At 44.5% G+C, this 22,767-nt stretch overlaps 1 protein-coding gene across 1 annotated transcript; it reads left to right on the top strand.

Annotated features, from left to right (window-relative positions):
* The first annotated feature begins 5,518 nt into the window (after window positions 1–5,518).
* M1AP (meiosis 1 associated protein) lies at window positions 5,519–22,210 on the top strand. The gene is made up of 9 exons (XM_086747364.1): window positions 5,519–5,767; window positions 11,527–11,709; window positions 14,293–14,470; window positions 17,732–17,905; window positions 18,520–18,670; window positions 19,822–19,963; window positions 20,532–20,738; window positions 21,618–21,773; window positions 22,070–22,210. The coding sequence occupies exons 1-9, from the start codon at window positions 5,519–5,521 to the stop codon at window positions 22,208–22,210; spliced, it is 1,581 nt and encodes a 526-aa protein (XP_086603490.1).
* The last annotated feature ends 557 nt before the right edge of the window (window positions 22,211–22,767 follow it).

The raw sequence follows: 22,767 nt of genomic DNA, 5'->3' as shown, positions 1-22,767 counted from the left end.
GCTGCCGGCTAGCGGTCGGCCCAAGCCCAGCATGGTGGACTTGGTAGTGTTAGGTTAACAGTTGGACTCTATGATCTTTTCCAACATAAATTATTCTGTGAATATATTTCCAGAGGAGGAACGGCACAGGCAGTGTGTCACCCACTTCAGCCAGCCCATTTGCTGTGAAACCTGCCATGTTAGCCCCATGCCCTTCTCCAGTGGGCACCCACTGTGGGCAGAGCAGAGAGGATCTGCCAATACCACAGTGCTACAACAGAACAGATCTGGCTTGCAGTGGGGGAAGTTGCCTAATTTAGGGACTGCAGCTGCCACAGCTGCCTCAGCACTTCCTCATACTCCAGGTGGGACATGCAGTTAAAGTGTGCAGGTTTTCCTGGGTCAGTCTTGTGGGCCAGAGCACAAGTGCAGCAGGCTGCTGTGTGCTGTATTCTCTCGTTCTGAGTATTCAGTCACAGGGCTCGTGAATGAGGTAGTATTGCTTTCTAAACTTAAAAAAAAATCAGTACAGGAAATAAGAACCTATGAGAATGTTACAGTGAGACTGAAAATGTAGAGACTCAGAGATCATATCCAGGATACGAGGGGCTTGGGGTGTAGCATGCAATCTAAGCAAGGAATAGAATGGTTTGGGTTGGAAGGGACCTCTAAAGCCCATCCGGTCCAACCCCCCTGCAAGGAGCAGGGACATCTCCAACCAGATCAGGTTGCTCAGAGCCCTGTCCAATCTGGCCTTGAATGTTTCCAGGGATGGGGCATCCACCATCTCTCTGGGCAACCTGTGCCAGTGCTTTTCTGTGCCATGTTTTTCTTATGTCCAGTCTGAATCTTCTTCCTTCAAATTTAAAACCATTACCCCTCATCGTACCACAACAGGCCTCGCTAAAGAGTTTCTCCTCATCTTTCTTGTAGGCCCCCTTTAGGTACTGGAAGACTGCTGTAAGGTCTCCCCGGAGCCTCCTCTTCTCCAGGCTGAACAGCCCCAGCTCTCCCAGCCTGTCCTCACAGCAGATGAGGACAGGCTCCAGCCCTCCCATCATCTGCATAGCCTCCTCTGGACCCTCTCCAACAAGTCCACATCCTTCTGTTATTTGGGGCTCCAGAGCTGGACGCAGCGCTGCAGGGGGGTCTCACCAGAGCAGAGGGGCAGAATCCCCTCCCTCGACCTGCTGGCCATGCTGCTGGGGATGCAGCCCAGGATGTGGTTGGCTTTCTGGGCTGCAAGCGCACATTGCCAGCTCATGTTGAGCTTCTTGTCCATCAGCACTCCCAAGTCCTTCTCCTCAGGGCTGCTCTCAATCCATTCTCCACCCAGCTTTTATTTGTGCCTGGAATTGCCCCAACCCGTGTGCAGGATCTTGCACTTGGCCTGGTTGAACTTCATGAGCTTTGCATGAGCCCACCTCTCCAGCCTGTCAAGGTCACTCTGGATGGCATCCCTCCCCTCCAGTGTATCGACAGCACTATGCAGCTTGGTATCGGCAGCAAACGTGCTGAGGGTGCACTGTATCCCACTGTCCATGTCGCCGACAAAGATGTTAAAACGGGGCCAGTCCCAATACAGACCCCTGAGGAACGCCACTCGTCACTGGTCTTCACCTGGGCATTGAGCTGTTGACCACAACACTTAGAGTGCGGCCATCCAGCCAATTCCTTATCCACTGAGTGGTCCATCCATCAAACCCATGTCTCTCCAGTTTAGAGACAAGGATGTCATGTGGGACAGTGTCAAATGCTTTGCACAAGTCCAGGTAGATTATATCAGTTACTCATCCCTTGTCCACTGATGCTGTCACCCCGTCATAGAAGGCCACCAAATTGGTCAGGCACAATTTGCCCTTAGTAAAGCCGTGTTGGCTGTCACCAGTCACCTCCCTATTTTCCATGTGCCTTAGCATCGTTTCCAGGAGGATCTGCTCCATGATCTTGCCAGGCACAGAGGTGAGACTGACCGGCCTGTAGTTCCCCAGGTCTTCCTTGTTCCCCTCTTTAAAAAGAGCGGTTATGTTACCTCTTTTCCAGTTGGTGGGAACCTCACCAGGCTGCCACAACTTCTCAAAGTAGTAGTCTTCATAGCTGTAGGACTGTAGGGCTTAGCTACCCAGAAAGGCATTCTTAACTTAAACTAATTATTCAAATTTTTGTGTTTTTTTCCTTCCCACTTAGAGTGAGGTTGGATCTGAGTTTCGCTGGTTGTTATATTAGAAAGAAGATGGAGACTACCTTTAACTACTGGCTTTGGTGTTGCCTCTCATTTACACTTTTTTAGACTTGCATATTATTAATGGTTTTATATAACTGGAACAAATTAAGCATATAGGATAATAGGGAACTGCAGAATGTTATCAGCTCTCACAGATCACTCAGTATGGCAGAGTTTTCTTTCTGTCCTTGTCTTTCTAGTTCTGAAAAAAATTCTGTGTTCTTGCATTGAGCAAAATGTATGTCCCCATTAGCAGCTATCTCTGACAGCTGATAAGTTGTGTTTTATTGAGCAATAAGTTAGTGTCATGTCAACTGCTAGAACTGACAGTTTTCACTCATGCACACTAAGTTATGGTGTAATCCCCTAGGCCAGGTGCTTTGTCAGGTCACTCGCTGCTTAAATGAAGATGTGGTTTTACCCGAGCAACCAGTTAGACTACACAGAATTCTTCAGCTATCCGACCTCATCACAGCTAAGGTGTAGGCTGTAAGAGAGGTGGGCACTTTACCCTGTACGTCACATGTTGTACAGAGAACTGCATATAAATCGTATGAATATAATAGAATCATAGAATGGTTTGAGTTGGAAGGGACCTTAGAGATCATCCGGTTCCAACTCCCCTGCCCTGGGTAAGGACAACTTCCGCTACGCCAAGTTGCTCAAAGCCCTGTCCAACCTGGCCTTGAACACTGCCAGGAGTAGGGCATCCACAACTTCTCTGGACAACCTGGTCCAATGCCTCACCATCTTCATATTGCTAAGAGAGATTAATTAAGACACCACAATTATGAAGAAATTAAATTCATTCAGTTGATAAAGAGCATAGCTGATGAGGGAACCATTTTACTAAAGCAGTTTAAAATCAGCACAGTCCTGAACAGCATCAAGAATGAGAGAATTCATTCAAATTTAGGAAAACTGTCTTTTTCAGAATCAAGGCTCATTTTTCTCTCTGAAACCAATGCAAATAAAGACCTAACTTCTAGATTTCTGACTATGGGATGGGTTTTTCTTCCTTGTTTGAGAAGGCACTGGGAGCTTGCAGAGTTCAGTAGAATGAAGCTTCATGACAAAAAAAAACCAAAAAAACCAGACAGACAAATATTTTTCCAAGTTCAGTGAAGTAAACTTTCCTGTAACTTGTAAAGCTCCAGAAGACACACTGAATAAAGTGGTATCTATCAGTTTTTCATTTCCAACAAAATTATGTCAGTCAAAGGAAGATACTACACATATGTACATAATCTATATATATATAACATTTTCACCAGTTCTGAAATGTTAGCCTCCGTTTTGAAATTCAGTCTGTGATCACTCTGTTTTGCCTTCACTGCCAAACATCCTAGAAATACTGAGTTTTTTCTGATGATACTTCAATCAAATAGAAATGCATTTCTTGCTCTTCTCAAGACTTACACAAATTCTTACTCCGAAGTGCTGGAGGGTGTAGGAAATATAGTAGGGTGAGGTAACCTTGGTGAACATAAGAGAGTTACTTGTCTCAGCTGAACACACCACACAAATTACAGGAACGCATGCTGGCCTGGGTTCTGACTAGAGCCCAACTATGTAAATCCAGGGTCGCTTCAAACTTTTACTAAGCCTGTTGGGGATTTACACAGGTATAGGAAGAAAGAATTTATTCTAGTTCGTATTGAGAATGAGAAGGCGTGTGCAATTATACAAACACCTTTTTGAGCACGAGTAAATTTCTGTGGTTACATGCTACTGTTATTACCAGGACCAAGACACATTTTTAAAGCATTTTCTATATCCTTAGAAACAGCATTGAGTGCTTTGTGCAGATGCGCTTAGATTTAATAAAGAGAAGATTTTAGGCAGGATCTTTGTTCACAAGGAAGGAAGAGAAATATTTTTTTAAGAGAAAAATGCTGGTTCTTCTGCTTAAGATGTATGCATTGAAGGGAAATGGGGTGGAGGGAGAACAAACGTCATATTCAAGATCAGAGGATAAGTGTCTGTGAATACTTCACCTCTAAACCTTTGAGCCAAACTATGAGATGTATACTCTGGGCTCAGGGCAGTGTGGTTTCCTCTGTTTTGTACATGAGACACAGGAAAGACACATGACCTGACAGTACACTCCTCTTGTTTGCTTCTTGCTTCTTTTCTGCTTACTGTTTCACAGAAATGGTCAAATTTGCTTAAAGACTGTGGGGAAGTCTCTCAAAACAGCACCAGCTGAGCCTTATGCATGCAGAGATATGTAGTGATGCTGCTGGATGGAAGAGTGGGTATTTGAAAGAAAATATACAAAAAGAGGTGGGGGAGAAACGTGTCCTGATCACACACTTTGTTCGTGTGCCTAAGGGATCCATAGTCTCCCAGGGAACTGCAACAAGAACCACCTCTCTTCCCACACACACAGGACTTGGAAACTGAGGAGCCCCGATCTTTCCCTTCCTTCCTTGTGCAAGCTGCAGCATGCAACACTGACAGTACCACCAAGCTGTTCTAATAAATCTCTGCATCGTTTGGCACAGCCACCTCCATGTGCAGCATTCTCAGCATCTCCAACAAGCTTTGCGAATCAAAGGTGATGTTTGGCTGAAAATGCTTTCTCTTGGAGTTTCTGATATTACAGCTTTTTTAAGGCTTGCAGCACTCCCATGTTCTTGAATAGCTTGAGATGCTGCTGAGCAACTTCAGTGCTTTTGTCAGTGCAGAGAGCTAACCTCAGGAAGGAAAAGGTCCATTCTCCACCATCCACAAAATAAAATTTATATATATGCAATATTTTCCTGCTGCATCATCCTGGCCTTTTTTGAATATGACATCTACTTGTCTCATACTGAGTATCATGGAGTGGGAACTGTGTTCTCTTCAGGGTGTTTGGGTATAAACACTTGGCCACTACAGAGACAGGAGTAGGAGTTCAAACTCTTACTGTCCACCAGCTGCTGGATCACTTCTGGAGATTGATGCCATGCACCTGAGCTATACCAGGGGATCATGAGACATATCACACAGCTCATCCGTAGGCTAGGCATGGCTACGCTATTAATGTTTTTAACTGCTGCAGTTGCATCTGTAAAAGTATATCTGCCAGGCATTTTCTTTAGTTGAACCATTTTATTTTCTGACAGCATGCATTTTCGCTTTGTCTTAGAGTATGGACAATGATTGGTTTGGAGAAAGCTGTAGGACTTTAATTCATTACTGTTTGCTATGTCTCAGGTTGCTTTCAAGTGAATAGGAAAGGGAGAGTCTCACTCATTGCTATTATTTGTTAATTTTTCCTGTTCAGATGCAGACGGATAACCAGGCATCTAATACCTATGTTCAGAAGCCATGAATTCCAGAAAATTGCTCTCAGAAACACGGAGAACATTTCCTGCTACTAAAGTACACTGCCAGCAGCCATCACGGATTCTCATTGTGGATGTCATATCACCTTCCTGGACCAACACTTGTTCTGTGCTCTCTGAAGCTCTGGAAAACACACTCTGTTTGGCATGTAGTCTGACAGGCCCCTGCCGCATTCCCCTGCTGAGCCTCTACGTGGTGCAGAACCAGCAGGAGTGTCTGCTTCCCTTTACGGTATGTGTGAAATTACATCCCTTGGGATCTCGCAAACATGAATGCAATACCTGGTTGCAGTTCAGTAAACAAAGTTATTTACTACAAATGTATATCTAAAAATTAATAATTTTCAAAAAGCATAGTTTCATAGACTTCATGGAAGAGGTTAATTTTGTGAAGGAATGATGTTTAAAAGGAGGAGTGTCATATTTTTTATCCGTGAAGTTGCTAACATGTATAAATTGGATTTTGTGCTGTTCTCTTTTAACACATCTGTTATATTTCTCCCTTTCATATGTTACTTTCTGCACTGTCTGTACTGCTTCTCTATCAAAGTTATAAAAAATAACTCTACAGCCTTAATAATTTGGATGGTGAAATGATCTGTATATTACACTGTGGTGGTTTAGCCCGAATCACCACACAGTTCCTCACTCACCCTCCCCCTACCCAGTGGGACGGGGGAGAGAAATTGGGAAGAAAGGAAAACCTCTGGGTTGAGATAAAAATGGTTTACTAAAATACTAAAAACTATAAAGATAACAGAATATGAGGATATTAATATATACAAAATATACAAAATGAACAATGTACGATTTCTCACCACCCGATGTCTGAATGACCGATGCAGCCCGTCCTGAGCAGCGATCATGGAAGCGACACCGAGCAGCAAGCAAAGGGGGGAGAGCAAGCCAGCAAGGTAGAGGGAACGATGCCAGCAAGCAAGAGAGAAGAAAAGGATGCCAAGGGTGCCCAAATAGGTCCCCAAATGGAATGGATGCCCCCTCCCATGGGCAACCCCCACTTATATACTGAGCATGATGTTTATGGCATAGAATACTCTCTTTGGCCAATTTGGGTCAATTATTCTGTCTGTCTTTTGCCCAGCTTCCCACATCTGCACATTAATGAGATGTTAACGGGACTTGAAAAGCCAGACAGTGTCTTTGGTTTCATTAACAACATCTCTTATCATCAGGGTGTTTTTATAAACATTTTTCACACATGAAATCCCAAGCACACTGGCTACTGAGAGGAAAATTAGCTCCATCCCTGCTGAACGTCTGGAAGGAGTTCCAGACATTTAAGGGGAAAAGATCAGAATTCAAAACATTTTTTGCCAAATTTGAGAAATATCCTGAAATCATAGAATCATTTAGGTTGGAAACAACCCTTAAGATCATTGAATCCAACTGTAAACTTAACATAGCCAAGTCCACCACTAAACCACATGGTACCACATCTACATGTTTTTTAAATATATAGATCTAAGTCAGTAAGAATAAGTATTTCACTCATCTAGAGATATGCAGTAGAATAAATACAGATGGAGCATGACTGTACAATAAATGCTTGAGATTACAAAGCATCATAAATTTCACAAGGATCTACAAAGTCATACTATTATAAACAGTCATATTGAGCACTCCCATTTATACTGTGTAGTGTAAACACACAGTATTAACCCTTCCACTGTACTCAGCAATGGTGAAAACATTCTGAAATATTTTGTCAAGTTTTCACATCTCAGGAAAGGTAGAGGCCAACAGGCGAAAAAAATCATAGCAAATGTGATCTGCAAGAAAACTGAGACTAATGGTGGTTTTTATTTTGTAGGATAGGTTATAGGTAATGTGACAAGGATAACTAAGGGTATACCAAAGAAACATTTTCTAGAGACATTGTGAAACCACTCTGGTAAGGGTCTTTAAGAACAGACACTTGTCTTGCTTCCTAGGATGAATTTACATGTAATTCACCCCGGCATGTCACTGTAGAATGGATAGGATGGACTAGGTAATCTGTTTCACAACTGGTTCCACGCCTGTTTTCTGTGATTTTGTGTTATGTCCAAGTTAATTTGTAAGTCTCTGGGGCCAAACACCTGTTTTTATATTTGCTGGGTATGTCCTGACACTGATCTAACGTACTGACTGATTGCAAACTTAGATCTCATTTGGTAATTATGGTTCAGCAGAGCACAACTGCACTTTGACACAATCCTCTACTTGCTCCACCATAGGAATTTTCTGATCATTATAGGCTGTATTTTTTATTTAAACAACAATTCCTCATTTTGATAATCACATTTTTTAAAGACAGAGGAACCCTTAGATCATTGCTTGACTTCATATTACAGGCTACTATATTTCACTAAAGTACCCATATATCATTAAAGGACTTCCTCCAGAAAGACAGCTAATTGTGATCTGAAGATATTACAAGATAAGAGAATCAACTACTTCTGTAGATAATTTCTTCCAGTGGTTGATCATTGTCATTGTGAAACTTACACCTGGTTTCTAATTTGCATTTGTTGCCTTTAGCTTCCAGGAATTTATTATTTTGGCTAGATTGAAGAACCTGCTTGTGTTTTATACTTTCTTCCTCTAAACATAATCAGGTCCCTTCTCAATCTTCTAGCTGATAAATGAAAGACAACAAAGTATAAGTCTAACTGCAAGGCATTTTTACATGCCCTTAATAACTTCCAAGCCCTTCTATGTATTCATTCTTCTGGTTTTTTTCAATGCAACATTCTAATACTAGACTGAGCAATGCTGTACAGAGAGCTAAAAACCACTCACTCCTCGTGTTTGCATGACTAGTAGTCACATAAACTCTTTTGCCATAATACTGTGTTTCCCTGGGTCTTGTCCAAGACAGTAAAGTTCCCACTCAAAAGATTTGAGCCAGTAGTGCACGCACAGTTGATAGGCACAACTCTAGCCTGAGCCCCAAATCCCCTTCTCCCCAGCTTTGCTTGGATCTTCTGCCTGGTGAGCATGTCTGTCTTTTAGACATCTGCTGTTGTACTGAAGGCTTTTCAGTACAGTTTTTCAAAACTGTTCTTTCTCTATTAGGAACAGTAAAGCATAGCAAGATGACTATCTTCTTCAATTGACCTAATTTCAGTAATAATGATATTTGGTCCTCTGCAGCCTCTGGAATCAGGAGCAGTTTTACATCTCTATCTGATAAACACCTATTCTGTTTCAGCCTTCTTCAGAAATACCAGGGCTCCATTGCTTCTTCTGTACCGCTGAATTTGCCTCTTTGTCTCCACAGGACACGCTGTTTATCCTATTGACTTTCTGATCTAGCTAGAGAACAACATGGTACCTCTCAGTGAGGAACCAAGATAGAGCTATATTAAAGTTCGCTTGTTAGATAAATAATTTGAAGTTAGGAAAGCCCCAGAGCTGAAAATAGAGATTGGGAAAGTAAATTAGGAAGTGTCATACGCTGTTACCCTGTTCTTAGTCTTTCCTGGGCACTTGTTTATGGTCTGTGTTCCTACTGGTCTCCCCTATTGGCCTAACTCTAATTAAAAAGTCCAAAGAACTTCCCTGAAAAGAACAGGGGATTCCAAAGAAAAGGAAACCAGGAAGAAAGTAAATAATCTTTAATTGGTTATTTGGTAGAGGACAATGGATGGTGATAAGAGAGGAAGTGAGCATTAAAGCCTCAAAAAAATGTTAATGTGGGGACTGAGTAAGGACTCTGAGTAGAGCATTTCCAGCTGATGGACCCTGTTCCTAATGTTTTTCCCTTCGGATGGGCAGCCAGCCCTTACAACTCCCAGAGCCTCCCTGACAAAAAGGGCTGAAAAAGAAACAGGGGAGAAAGACGTTAACTACAGGGACTAGCAAATTAAGAAAGTGAAGTAGGTGAGGGTACAACATGTGAAAGGAGCTAGACGGAGCAGTGAGTACAGTACCTACCCCAGCTCATGGCTAGCTTTGATCTCTCTTTTTGGTAGCTTTTCTCTGGAAGCAATGTAGTGATGCAGATTAAAATGTTTTGCTGGACTCACAGTGTGAAATTATGAATTCTTGCAGTTGTGTAATGAAGGAGCAGGGTCACATGCAAAGAGACATGTCAAGGCCTACAGCACTGCTCTGGGTGTCAGCGCCTAGAAGAGGGGTGCAGTCAGAAACAGTTAAACATGCTTTATGCTTAGCAGCTGCATCTGCTTGGTGCATTTACCAAAGATTGCTAACCTCACAGCAGAGCTGACATAATAGGCTAGACACTTGCACTGTAGAGTATGAAGTGTGGTGTCTTTCCTTAAGATGGCTCTCTTCACCATTCTGAGGTGAGGTTTGAGCCGTCCCAGCTTTCTTCCCCACTTTATTTGGAGAACCATCAGAGCTGTTTGTGAACACATGCTTGAGCCCCCCAGTTCGTAACTTAGTCACACTGAAAGACCATGTTGTAAACGATGGCTGCTCAGGAGTGGTTCAGTGAGTCAGAGCTCCAAGCATCTGAAGCAAACAAGTCATATGTTTATCTGTTGCCTCTTCTATAAGGAAGGTGGCTTCTGGCAGCAGTGTCTTATATTGCTTCAAACAGATTTGGTAATCTCTCCTATGGCCAGAACTTGCCTGTTTACCTGCTGGGTATGTCTCAACTGCTTTGAGTTCTTGCTAAAGCTCAGGGAGCTGATATCTGTGTGAACGCTAGCCGAGATGCTCCACACACCTTTGGCTGCTCCCCCGCATTTTCATGTCTATGCTAAGGAAAGGTCACGGCAGAGTAATAGATACCAGGTAGCCTCAACTAATATTGCATGGAGAAAGACTATGAGAGGGGCCTACCATGATCCTGGACAGCCTGGTTCATATTCAAACTGACTTCTGTGGATTTAGGTGACCACTATGAAGTGATACCAAGTTCAAAGAAGTGCTGAGCAACATATGCAATATGAGTATTCAGCAGCCCTGGACTGCAGGAAATCTAAATCATTATAGCAGGCAGTGAGAATAAGGCCTAACATCTTCCAATTCATGAGACTGACACAAAGCATCATAGTGGAGCACAATGGGTTAATAATCTGTGCATTTGTAATGTTCGTCTTGCCATAATGAGTCAGATCAGTCAGATCAGCTGTCCTTGAGGCAGCCATTTTACAGTGACAGTTATTGCCTGAAGGAATAAAACATTTTTACAAATGACAGATATAGAATAATTTTTCCTTCCTAACACTTGCTCTGGTAGCTCATCTTTGAGACAGGAAGGGCCACAGACCTCCCATTAGTGTTTGCTTTTTTGAGAATCATTACTGTGGTGAAAGTCCTAAAAGAGCAGTATAAGAGCATAAGAAATGCCCTCCTGAGTTAGACCAACAGCCCATCATCCCAGTCTCAAACAGGAAAGGCTAATATGAGGGAGCGCTCCAGCCCGATCACTTTCTGCAGTTTGTTCTCCTCACACTCCCCTAGTTCTGCAGCTGTTGTGTTGAGAATGACAGAGGATAAATTTGAAGCTATTCCTCTTGGTATCCACTTCTGGACATGTTACTCAAGTTTGTAGAGCACCTTTTTGAACCTGTTGCCACAGTCTGACTCCAAACCCTCCTGAGCACAGGTTCCAGACGTCCACACCCCAACAAGTAAAGGAGTATGGACATGGCAGGGCTGACTATGGCCTGGGGATATCACACTGCCTCAGTACTCCTGTTTATGTCTCAAGTTCTGCCTCTGTGTTATGTAGGACCAAAGGAGAGAGGCATGCCAAACTACTACATTTTGGCTAGTGGCAGGCAACAGGTAGACAGCTGAAAATTTGAGGAGTGATCATGTGTGTTGTTAGTAGCATAACAATAATCTGGGTTTGATTCATATCACTGTTCACTGCTTTATGACCTGGCTCCTGCCCCGAGTCGTATCTCAGTGCTGTGAATTCAAAAGTCTCCTTCCACATTATGGAAAAATATTTCATATTATCAGTTTGACATTTCCAGTCTTTCAATTTCATTGAATACTATTTTGCAGCAAGTGAGAGAAAACTTTGCACGAATTCAAGCCTGCATTTCGGAGCTCCGTTCACTACCAAGGGAAGGCTGTTTCCCACAGGGGGGAAATGGAGTGGTACAGGCTGTGCAGGATGGATTGCAACAGTTCAAACAATACAGCAGACACACAGCAGGAGGAGGGTCAACAAACAGTTCTGTTGAGGTAAGAAAATGTTGGGAAGGTAGAGCTATCCACCAGACTTGCCGCTTGTTAGCACGTTAAGATGACAGCCCATGTGGTATCTAAGGTCCATGGGAGGGAGAGAGTAATTAAAAAAATAAGCCCTCCAAAAAAACCCATGTGGCAATCTTTGAATGCTTGTGCAAAGAAAGACAGACTCAGATTTGAGTTCCTTATGGAGACTGACTTATTTTACAGTCTAGAAAAATGAATTTTATTTCCAGGTATTTAAGCTTGGATGTTTTTTCAGCTTTATTTTAACTGCTTTCACAGAAGAACTGTGTCAAAGGCAAAGACGTTCCCAGTATTTACAGACACAATATTCCTTTCAGCCTACAGTTATGTTCTGTGGTTATCGTGTCTGGAACTTTCACTAATACAATAGGATGTTTGTAACAAGATCATACTTGTGCCTGAAAGCATGTCCACAACTCATTGAAAGTGAACTCATACAGACAAAATAAATGCAATTCATCCTGAAAGTAGTTAGTATAGTTGCAAAGGACAGGAGAAGCCTACAGAATGGTCATTGTCTTGGCACAGTCCTCTCCAAAACAGTTTTCAGAGTAAAAAGAAAATATGGTCAATATTTGGAATAACAACAGGGTTTGTTTGTAATTAGCATTTTTATTTTCTCAGGGGCAGCTTGGGAGTTCCACAGGGCTCCTACTCTGCAGGTTGTAATAGGGGTCCCTTACAATGCATCATTGGCAATGGCTGTGTGAAATGATTGAAAAGTCTGAATAGACCATCGTAATCTCTGTACAACAGAGAGCCCCTGAAACTCAGGCAGCATCCTTGCTGTTCTCACCATGCATCCCAGCACTGGGTGGATGGAAAAAAGGGTGATCTCTGACACCTGTATGGCAGACACAGAAAGAATGGAGCAACTCAGTTGCTTTGTCCACACCTCAGAGAATTAGGGGCAAACTGTGCCTGCTGTAATCCTGATGCACTAGTACTTTATCCCCACCCCTTGCACTTTACAAGGCCCTGAATAAGGTGCAGCTGCTAATGCCTTAAGAGGACTCTGTCTCTCACTTCCCACTTCATGAATCATGCTTTGTAAATGTATACCTCTTATGTTCCACATACACTCAGATAGCTTAGGAAATTTCGTAAAAGCCTAAAAGCCAGTTCTACAGCTAAATAAGCATTCCTGCATCATGAAAGGTATTTCTGTTCATCCCAGCTCTAGGCTGTATGTTACTGTAGATCTCATGGACAGCAGTTCCCAAACTTCCTTTTAAGGAGGAAGACCCTGGGAAGGGAGAGTAAAATGTTTTGAAACATCACATGCAAACATTTCCTTTCCGCTCAGGCTTTCTGAAGTTTTGGGACTGGCTATTGATGAGTTGGTATGCTAGGACAGTCTGATGTTTATCTGAGATTTCAGTACACAAACATACTGGTGTCTTGTTTCCCAGGATTCTCGAAGGGAATGAACATGCACACGGCAGGTCTGTCGAGTGCTTCCTGAGCCAATTGCATAGGTGTGTTGTCACTGTTTAGCTTGAGCAGTGGCTCTGGCAGAATCACAGAATGGTTTGGGTTGGAAGGCCATCTACTCCAACCCCCCTGCAAGAAGCAGGGACATCTCCAACCAGATCAGGTTGCTCAGAGCCCCATCCAACCTGGCCATGGATGTTTCCAGGGATGGGGCATCCACCACCTCTATGGCAACCTAGGCCACTGTTCCACCATCCTCACTGTAAAAAATGTCTTCCTAATTCTAGTCTAGATCTACCTTCTGTTTTAAAACCATTACCCCTCATCGTACCACAACAGGCCCTGCTAAAGAGTTTCTCATCATCTTTCTTATAAGCCCCTTTTAGTACAGGAAGGCCGCTCTAAAATCTCTCCAGGCCCACTCTTCTCCAAGCTGAACAGCCCCAGCTCTCAGCCTGTCCTCACAGGAGAGGTGCTCCAGCCCTCCCATCATCTGCATGGCCTCCTCTGGACTTGCTCCAACATCCTTCTGTTATTTGGGGCTCCAGAGCTAGATGCAGTGCTGCAGGGTGGGGGGGGTCTCACTCTCCTCCCTCGACCTGCTTGCCACGCTGCTGGGGATGCAGCCCAGGATGTGGTTGGCTTTCTGGGCTGCAAGCGTACATTGCCAGCTCACGTTGATCTTCTTGTCCACCAGCACTCCCAAGTCCTTCTCCTCAGGGCTACTCTCAATCCATTCTCCACCCAGCCTTTATTTGTGCCTGGGGTTGCCCCAACCCATGTGCAGGACCTTGCACTTGGCCTGGTTGAACTTCATGAGCTTTGCATGAGCCCACCTCTCCAGCCTGTCAAGGTCCCTTCTTCCAACAGTGGCACAAAACCTGTTGGTGTTCCTGTAGTGAACCTCTCAATCCATTTCATATTGGCTTAAGTATAAGGCAAAGCTAAAAAAAAATTGCTTTTAAATCTACTTTTGAATAGATGAGATATTTTAGCAAGATTTCCTTCCTTTCTCCATAGTGGGACCTGTGATATTCAAACAGACCAGGCATCATTGCCTCTCAAGAGAGGATTAGGGTCAAAGGCAGCTCTTGCACACTCTCATTTGTCTTTCAGATCACAATTTTGACTAGCCAGTCCAGCAAAGAAATGGTAAAGCAGCTGGAAAAGAAGTTAAAAGATGTAGACCTAATGAGTTTGCGAAGAATACAAGTCATTGAGGTTTTGAAGAGAGACTTTCTGGAGCCTGAGGATGTGGAACAGTGCATATCAGCAGAAGAGCCCAGCAGCAATGGTGAGTGTAAGACAGGCAGGGTACTCTAGGGTACTCCTGCTGGCTTTGGACAGCAGGACAACCACTAGAGTTCTTGCTTTGGTTCAATATACACTACTTGCCTTTGTGCCATTTAGTGTCACTCCTGTAAGGGGGAACTACTGTGTCTGGAAGAGCAACAACAAAGCATGTACCACAGCACTTCTCTGGGGTTTTATAATACTTGGGCAAAACGAGCATACAGACTTGGTGCACTACTGCATCTCTTGGTATTACCTAAAATTTACTTCATGTGCAATATGGCTTTATTGAGAGATTAAAGAGAAAAATGCATAGTTTCTGGGGGTAACACTTTCAGACACACATGCACTGCTAAACATCACTCTAGGCAATTGACTGGCTGAACAAAAGGTCCTTGGTGCAGGGAGAAGCAACCAGAATCCTTGAAGCAGGTACTCAGGGGAGTGAGAAGCAGACAGATGGGAGGGAAGGAGAAGCAGGTAGGCCATTTACCATTTCAGTGATCTTACAGAAATAACCCCTCCTTCTCCCTCACCAACTCAAGATCTTGTCCTTTTACAAGATGCTTGGTTTTGAGACAATTCTTAGCCTTTCATCCTTTCCTCCAGACTACATATTGCACAACACTGGAAGAGTTACTTTCCCAAACCAAGTCAGGTACTTACCCTGTTGATTAGCTGGTTTTTGTCACTGATGCTGTTCTTGCTTAGCTGTTGCTTCTTTTCTTTATGGTTAGGGCAGTTTTTCTTGACCTCTTAAGATTTTACTTCTTCAGTAACCCATAACTACACATCAGCAAGTTCTTTGTAGCCCTACAGCCTCTAATCCTTTTCTAATCCAGGCCTCCATTTTAAAGGCCTTTACTGCTGACACTTAAACTCCCCATCAACAAGACACACCTGGTACCAAGCTCTGGTTCACACAGCAAGTTCTCACAATGAGTTGACAACAAGCTTAAAAACCTGAGTCCTGATGCCTTGTGAAGTTAGTGTAACACCTGTTACTACTAGTGGCAATATTGTTTTTACTGAGTGATAGGCAACATTGGATGATGTTGCCTTATCTGTCTCTAGCTGATTTTCTCCTTTTCTGGTTGCAGTAGCAAATTTCTGGTCAATTGGCAGAGTTTGGGGCTGGGAATGTTTAGGTGGATCACAGCCCCATCCCTCACACACCTGGCCACATGCTTCATTAGTGAAAGACCAAGTACCTTCCAGACCCTGAATGTTATTTTTCCTGGCCACATCTCTGAAGAACTCCTTCCTTAATCTGAGAGTTCTCAGCAGTGAGAATTTCAGCTGTAGTCATGAGAAATTCAGAAACAGAATTTCCTGTTGGTTCCTGTTTTGAGCCTTTTTGTTTAAAAGCAAAAGCTGCTGAGCAGACTAAATAAACCAGCCAGATGGTGATCAAAAGTCCAATAGAATCATAGAATGGTTAGAGTTGGAAGGGACCTTCAAAGGTCATCTAGTCCAATCCCCCTGCAAGGAGCAGGGACATCCCCGACTAGATCAGGTTGCTCAGAGCCTCATCCAACCTGGCCTTGAACATTTCCAGGGATGGGGCATCCACCACCTCTCTGGGCAACCTGTTCCAGTGTTCTACAACCCTCATTGTAAAAAAATTTTTCCTAATATCTAACCTAAATCTACCTCCTTCTACTTTAAAACCATTACCCCTTGTTCTATCACAACAGGCCCTACTGAACAGTCTCTTCCATCTTTCTTGTACGCCCCCTTGAGGTACTGGAAGACTGCTATCAGGTCTCCCTGGAGCCTCCTCTTCTCCAGGCTGAACAGCCCCAACTCTCTCAGCCTGTCCTCATAGGAGAGGTGCTCCAGCCCTCTGGTCATCTTCGTGGCCCTCCTCTGGACCTACTCCAACTGGTCCATGTCCTTCTTATGTTGGGGGCCCCAGAACTGGACACAATACTCCAGGTGGGGTCTCACCAGGGCAGAGTAGAAGGGGAGAATCACCTCCCTCGACCTGCTGGCCACGCTCCTCTTGATGCAGCCCAGGATGCGGTTGGCCTTCTGGGCCGCAAGGGCGCATTGCCGGCTCATGTTGAGCTTCTCGTCCACCACCACTCCCAAGTCCTTCTCCTCAGAGCTGGTCTCTATCCATTCTTTGCCCAGACTGTATTTGTGGCTGGAATTGCCATGACCCAGGTGCAGGACCTTGCACTTGGCCTGGTTGAACTTCATGAGGTTGGCACGGGCCCACCTCTCCAGCCTGTCAAGCTCCCTCTGGATGGGATCTCTCCCCTCCAGTGTATCGACAGCACCACTCAGCTTGGTGTCGTCAGTGAACTTGCTGAGGGTGCACTGTATCCCACTGTCCATGTCGCCGACAAAGATGTTGAACAGGGCCAGGCCCAACACGGACCCCTGAGGTACGCCACTCGTGACCGGTCTCCACTTGGACGTCGAGCCGTTGACCACCACTCTCTGAGTGCGGCCATCCAGCCAGCCCCTTATCCACCAAGTGCTCCATCCATCAAACCCATGTCTCTCTAGTTTAGAGAGAAGGATCTTGTGCAGGACGGTGTCAAAAGCCTTGCACAAGTCCAGGTAGATTATATTCGTTGCTCATCCCTTGTCCACTGATGCTGTCATCCCATCGTAGAAGGCCACCAAATTGGTCAGGCAAATACTACAGCAGTTCAGTGGTAGAAGCCTGTACATTGCAATGCTGGTGTAACTGCAGCTTCCATTTCTGTATTTCATTTACCTAAGTTTGAAATCTGGTCAGTTATTTCAGCTCTTTCTCAAGGCTGATAAAATGACTACTAAATAGCAGGAGTCTTTGCTGGTTTTCCCCATCTGCAGCACAGCACTGACAAGGCACATCTTGCTACAGAGGCTGACAACTCTCCCTGCTGCCTCTGCATCCCACTAATCTGATGGCAGACCAAATCAAACATTGAGTTTTACAATCAAGCACTTTGAGGTATATCTGCCCCCTTACTACCCGTTAAAAGCTTCCTGCCCTGAAGAGGCAGTTTCCCTCAGTGAGACATAGCTGGTTATTCTGGACTCCCCATGTTTGAAAACTCAAGGAGAGTGCTCATCTCTACAGGTAAAACTGCTTGGCCAGAGAAGGGGAGCGCGTTCTCTTTCTGACCGGCATGGTTACCACTAACATCGGGAATAGTGAGTCCTAAGGAAGAGGATCAAGCTTCTGTGTAGGGGAAAATGCAAAAGAATGTTATTTGCTATGGCTGAAAATATTTCTGCTTTTTCACCTTTTTTTTTCCTGCAGACATTGCAATCCTGGGCATGGACATCGATGTGCAAACCATAGAGGACAATGTCATCAGCTTGGAGATGCTATTTAAAACATGGCTACATGACTATGGCACAGAGAGAGAACACCTCCATCTCCTCCTTCCATTGGGAGGCTTCAGCCATGCCACTGCACCCAAGACCACCCTAAGTATTTCATTTTCTCCCTCCCTCTGCAGGGAGCTCCGAAATCCCACAGTCTTAAAGATTATCCAGGCCTATCCTATGGGCGTGTTTGAATTTCATACTTGATGCATTGTCTTATTATGGCTAGCAAGATAAACCAAGTTACACTGCAGTCAGGTTTTTTTTACACCTTCCCACACTCGAGAAATCTGTAGGCGGCCAGGGAAAATGTATGCATCTATATATCATACTATACCAGAGTTAGTATCATCAGTGTGCTGGGTTTCTCCACAAACAGATAGAAAAGGTGGCACGAAATGTGTGGCCCTGAACTCAGTGTGGCATTGAGAAACAAGTTTCTGCTCCCTCTACAGCTGGCCACTCATTGCCAGAACTGGAACTTGCCTGCCCAGCTACCAACAGTATCATTTGTTTCATTAATGTGCCAAGCACGTGCCATTTCCCCTTGTGTGTAAAATGGGGATAGCTTGTTACCTTGTTTCACAGGCTTTAGAATTTTGTTCTTCCCTTAATAGTTGCTGTTGCTTGAAAACATTAACTTGGTGTTCATAAGTGCTTTGAGCATGTCATGCTAAACATTGCCATTTCCAGCAGCCTAAACCAGTCGTCTTCTCCTAGTGTGCCTGAAGTGCGATTTGCAGGAGAGATTGCTCGACCCAGCTCTACTTTCTGGGATGGCTGATGGCACCATGAGAACAGCAGATTTGAATTTACCCTGCCAGATGGCAGCGTGGCCAGCTACAGTGCTGTATAAACTCCGGGTTGTAAAGTAAGTGTTGTTACGTGCTTTGCGCTCGATAACTGGAAGGCTGGTATAATATCAGCCTTCATTTTTTTCTGTGCAATTTCAACTGGTAACATCACCATAAAGTGCTGCAGGACGCAAAGTGCTAGGGAGCAAAATTCTGATGTAAGATACCCTCAATCCCTGTAACTCTTAGTGTTATGGAACAGCACAGAGACAAAAATGACACTAGCACTTTATCAGTGCAACACCATAGAAGTTATTCATGCAACAGTTTTTTTCCTTCCAGTGTGAAGTTCCATGGATTGCAGCCACTGCTCCATATATAATTCTGCTCTTCTCTCACTACCTAATGAGGCCGCAGCAGTTAACTGGGTGTCAAAGCCCAAGCTAAATATTTGACTAGTAGTAAAAAAGCAAGCAAAGCCTCAGTGCTATGTGAACTCACATAATAATTGTTTGCTTTCCTGTTAGTAGTCTATGGTTGGTAGCACAGAGCATAACAAGAACAGTGATGCTCTCTAGTGTCTTTTCTGAAGTTTTTTTTTTATAGGAAAAATTTTGTGTAATTTCTGAACTATACAGTTATTCTTAAAATGATTCTTACCCTGTCAGTAGCTGAAGAGCATTCAGCAATTGTGCATAAATGGCCCACAGTCAAAGCACTGAAGCTACTTAATAATTCTCTGTCATGAAGCAGAAGTGTGCTATGGACAGGCAATGTCAAGCACTGTAAAGCCTCTAGTGGCGTTTGTGTGGGATGTTGGCTCTGTGCAGGAGTGGAGCACGTGTCAGTTTAATTGAAGGATAACCATGATCCAGTAAAAATCAGTTAGGAAGATACGTAATTGCCTTGGTGAGTTATTGCCCAAGAGGCCAGATTAACAATCTGTTTCGTATACAAAATGTATGAAGATTGGATTTGTTTCTTGGCGTGCTCTTATCAATGCAGGTACAAGGGAATCTGGAAATAAAAAAGAAAGCCTCTTTTTACTGCAATTGGACTTTTCTGCAAGGTTTCATAGTGGCAGGCCACAGCGATAGAGACTTGAAGTGCTTGTTGCAGTATTGCAGCTGATACTGCCATAGCCGCTCCAGCTACTCATCTCCTGGCAGAGTCCTCTTGCTGGTTTCATGTTGGCTGTGGTTCGCTAACATGAGCTGTATATTTGCAGGGCTCTGAAGTCTGAAGGGGTCTGTGAGTCTGTATTGTATGGACTTCCCTTCATCATCAAGCCCACAAGCTGCTGGCAGCTAGACTGGGATGAACTGGAGACAAACCAGCAGAGCTTCCATGCGCTATGTTATAGTCTTCTGGTAAGTGTGAAAATTGCGGTCTCATGGGGAAATATTGCCACAGAAGGGAATAGTTAGCACACATCTAGTAAGATCTGTCTAGCCTGCACCAAAAAAAAACATGTTTCAAAAGCTGCAGCTTCATCTCTTGGGCCAGACTTGGGCTTGTAAACCCTTCCAGCCGATGCATCCACTGGAAAGATACTACAGCACGCCAAAATTTAGAGAAGACTCTCTATTCTGTCAGAAATCCAGTGTTTGAAGGTAACAAGTGCAAAAGTCAGGGTTGGAGTTAGATGTGCATCTTTGTGAAAATAATTAACCAAGGCTTGGGATGTAGAGGACTTTCCATTACCATTACGCCATAAAGCAAAATTTGATGTTTTTCTTAAGAATGGTCTTGCATTCAATTAAAAAAAAAAAACACCCAAAAACCAACATGCTATCCTCAGCCACAATGCAGAATAGTGTTCTTACTCTGATATGTATGAACGTCTCTGCTCCTGATCCCAGCAGCCCCTACAGTGAAAGTGCTGAAGGAAGTGGCCATTGCCCATTGTTCATATTGTTTTTTGCTTTTGCCATTTAGAAAAGAAAGTGGATGCTTTTGGCCAAATGTGAGCCACAGAACACTAGTCCAAACTGGAACATCATGGTGCATTCCTACTACATCATTGTCCCTTCCGACTCTGCCACTTTACTTGTCAAAGCAGTTGCCATCAGAGAGCTCTTGCTGCCGTCAACCTTCCCAGCCCTCCTTGCTGAACATCCTGAGAGCGTGCATGGCCCTATAGAGGTAAGTCATTGACAGCCCTGCACATATAGCTGTGGAAAGGATCCCAGCTGTACAAGCAGGGATTAGAGTACAATCAGGCTTTATGCACAGGACATGCAGCTGCTGCTGAAGATGTGTCTGTCTCCCTCATTGCTGGGGAACATGGATCTCCTCAGACTGCAGAGAGAGGTGCTTTAGGCATAAGATAAATCAATAAACACATAAGGTGTCTCTCTTTCTTTCCATTGATTCGGGGTTCTGCATTTCCTATTGTGCATCCATCCATATGTTCTCCTGAGTTGTCTGCCTCTGCTTCAGGTGATGCCAGGAAGGGCAGAGCCCTCACTATAGGTCTTAGCAGATGAGTAGAGGAAACAGCTGTGAAAATGTCTAGTGACAGTTGGAATGTGATGGAGCACTGCAAAACTTCTTCCCAGCAGCCAATATATCCTATAGCTTTCTCCATGGACAGCAAATACCAGTCCTTTGGAGCAATGTTGCATGTCTGTTGGGGGTGGGGGAAGAGGCCTTATGAAGCAGAGAGTTGAGGGTGACAGTGCCCAGACAGGGTGCTCCAGCTTGTTGGCTGATTCTGGGCATAGGGGAGGATAGGACTGCATCCTGCAAGGGAATGCTTAAACCCATTAAGATCTGGTTGCTGATGCCTCTTGTTCTATGCACAGCTAAGTCCTTGTGGGTAGCAGCGCAGCCAAAGATCCCTTCTGCCATCACTGCAGGGTGGCATGGAGTGTCTGTAACACTCATCTCTGAAAAAAAAAAAAAAAAAAAAAAAAAAAAAAAGCCCTCAACGCTAAAAAACAACAGAAAACTCCAAGCAAACCCCACAGCCTCTACCTGTCACATCTCAAAGCCACTAAGTTCTTTCTTCTGTTTGAGCAGAGTGCCCTGAACAGCTTGGAAGTGGAAGTTACTTATAACCCCTTGCACTTAAAAAGCAATCTCTACAAATACCTGAAGAGTACGTTGTATAAACCTCTGCAGAAGCAGCAGGCCCAGCCCAGGGACCAGCGACCGGAGCGGCATCCACCCAAGCAGGTATATCTCTTGCCTTTGGCTAGCCTAGCTATTCTCTGTTCTGCCTTCCTGGTCTGCTTCCTGCAGAAGGGCTGAGGGCAGCTACCCGATACCCTAGCAGTACAGAGAAGGCAGCGTATGGCAGGAGCAACATTCACAGCTGGCAGAGCAGAGGGATGGGCATTGCATAAGCTCATGCAATTGAGGAGAGGGATGCTGACCAGCTGGCGCATGCAGACACAATCGGACAGTGCGCTGTCAGACAAGCCAGCGCCTCCTGCCACAGGGTGCATTCACATTTTGTCCCTGTATTGCAGCATCAGAGCAGAGCCAAAGCCATGGTGGCGCCCCTTCTGATGGCTCCTTCTCCTGTCCAAGTGTTCAGACCAGCAGCGGTGAGGAGAGATTCCTGTGAGCGCTCCCTGCTCCCCAAGGAGTATGACAAGTTCCTGCAGTGAACCCCAGGCACTACTTGAGCCTGCTCACATGCAGTCACAGCTTCACTTCTTGCTTGGCTGCCAAGCCTCACACACTGGGACGGAAGCAGTCAGGCAAGAACGAAGCTTGGCCTTGATCAGACAGGCACTTTCCATCGTTTGTTCCTCCTTGTTGTTTTATGGTTTTGTTAGTCACCAAGTCAGTCTGCAGGAAGCCTGCTACTCTGGGGCCCTCTGTCCAGAGATTCAGCTATCCCCTGCAACACCCCGTATTTCCCATTCTTGGCAGCACACATTACCAGCACGGCATGAATTTGGTTTCTGAGACTAGGCAAGTACAGGCCGCAAACCACAGATTGCTGTCAGCAAGTGCAGAAAAGCTGCAAGCAGGGTGGTGAGGAAGTCAGACAGATAAAGCAGGCAGTAATATTAAGCTGCCTTCATCCTGCAGGAGTACATTCAGCAGGGTGTTTGAGTAGGCATAAAACAGGACTTTTGAATTTAATCTTAAAGCCCAGAATGCTGCCCTCCTGAAAGCAGCACTACCCAACGAAGATGCTGATTTGCTTGCTTCCATA

Source organism: Chlamydotis macqueenii, chromosome 4, assembly GCF_036417535.1.
Source record: "Chlamydotis macqueenii isolate bChlMac1 chromosome 4, bChlMac1.mat, whole genome shotgun sequence".
Taxonomy (NCBI): domain Eukaryota; kingdom Metazoa; phylum Chordata; class Aves; order Otidiformes; family Otididae; genus Chlamydotis; species Chlamydotis macqueenii.
Note: the sequence above shows the minus strand (reverse complement) of the source record. Positions and strands in the feature narration are given on the sequence as shown.

Bases quoted from the DNA above. Each gene is read 5' to 3' on its own strand.
- M1AP (XM_086747364.1), top strand. From the start codon at position 5,519: ATGAATTCCAGAAAATTGCTCTCAGAAACACGGAGAACATTTCCTGCT. The intron at 19,964-20,531 runs GTAAGTGTGAAA...TTTGCCATTTAG, and splicing joins CGCTATGTTATAGTCTTCTG to AAAAGAAAGTGGATGCTTTT. The intron at 21,774-22,069 runs GTATATCTCTTG...CCTGTATTGCAG, and splicing joins AGCGGCATCCACCCAAGCAG to CATCAGAGCAGAGCCAAAGC.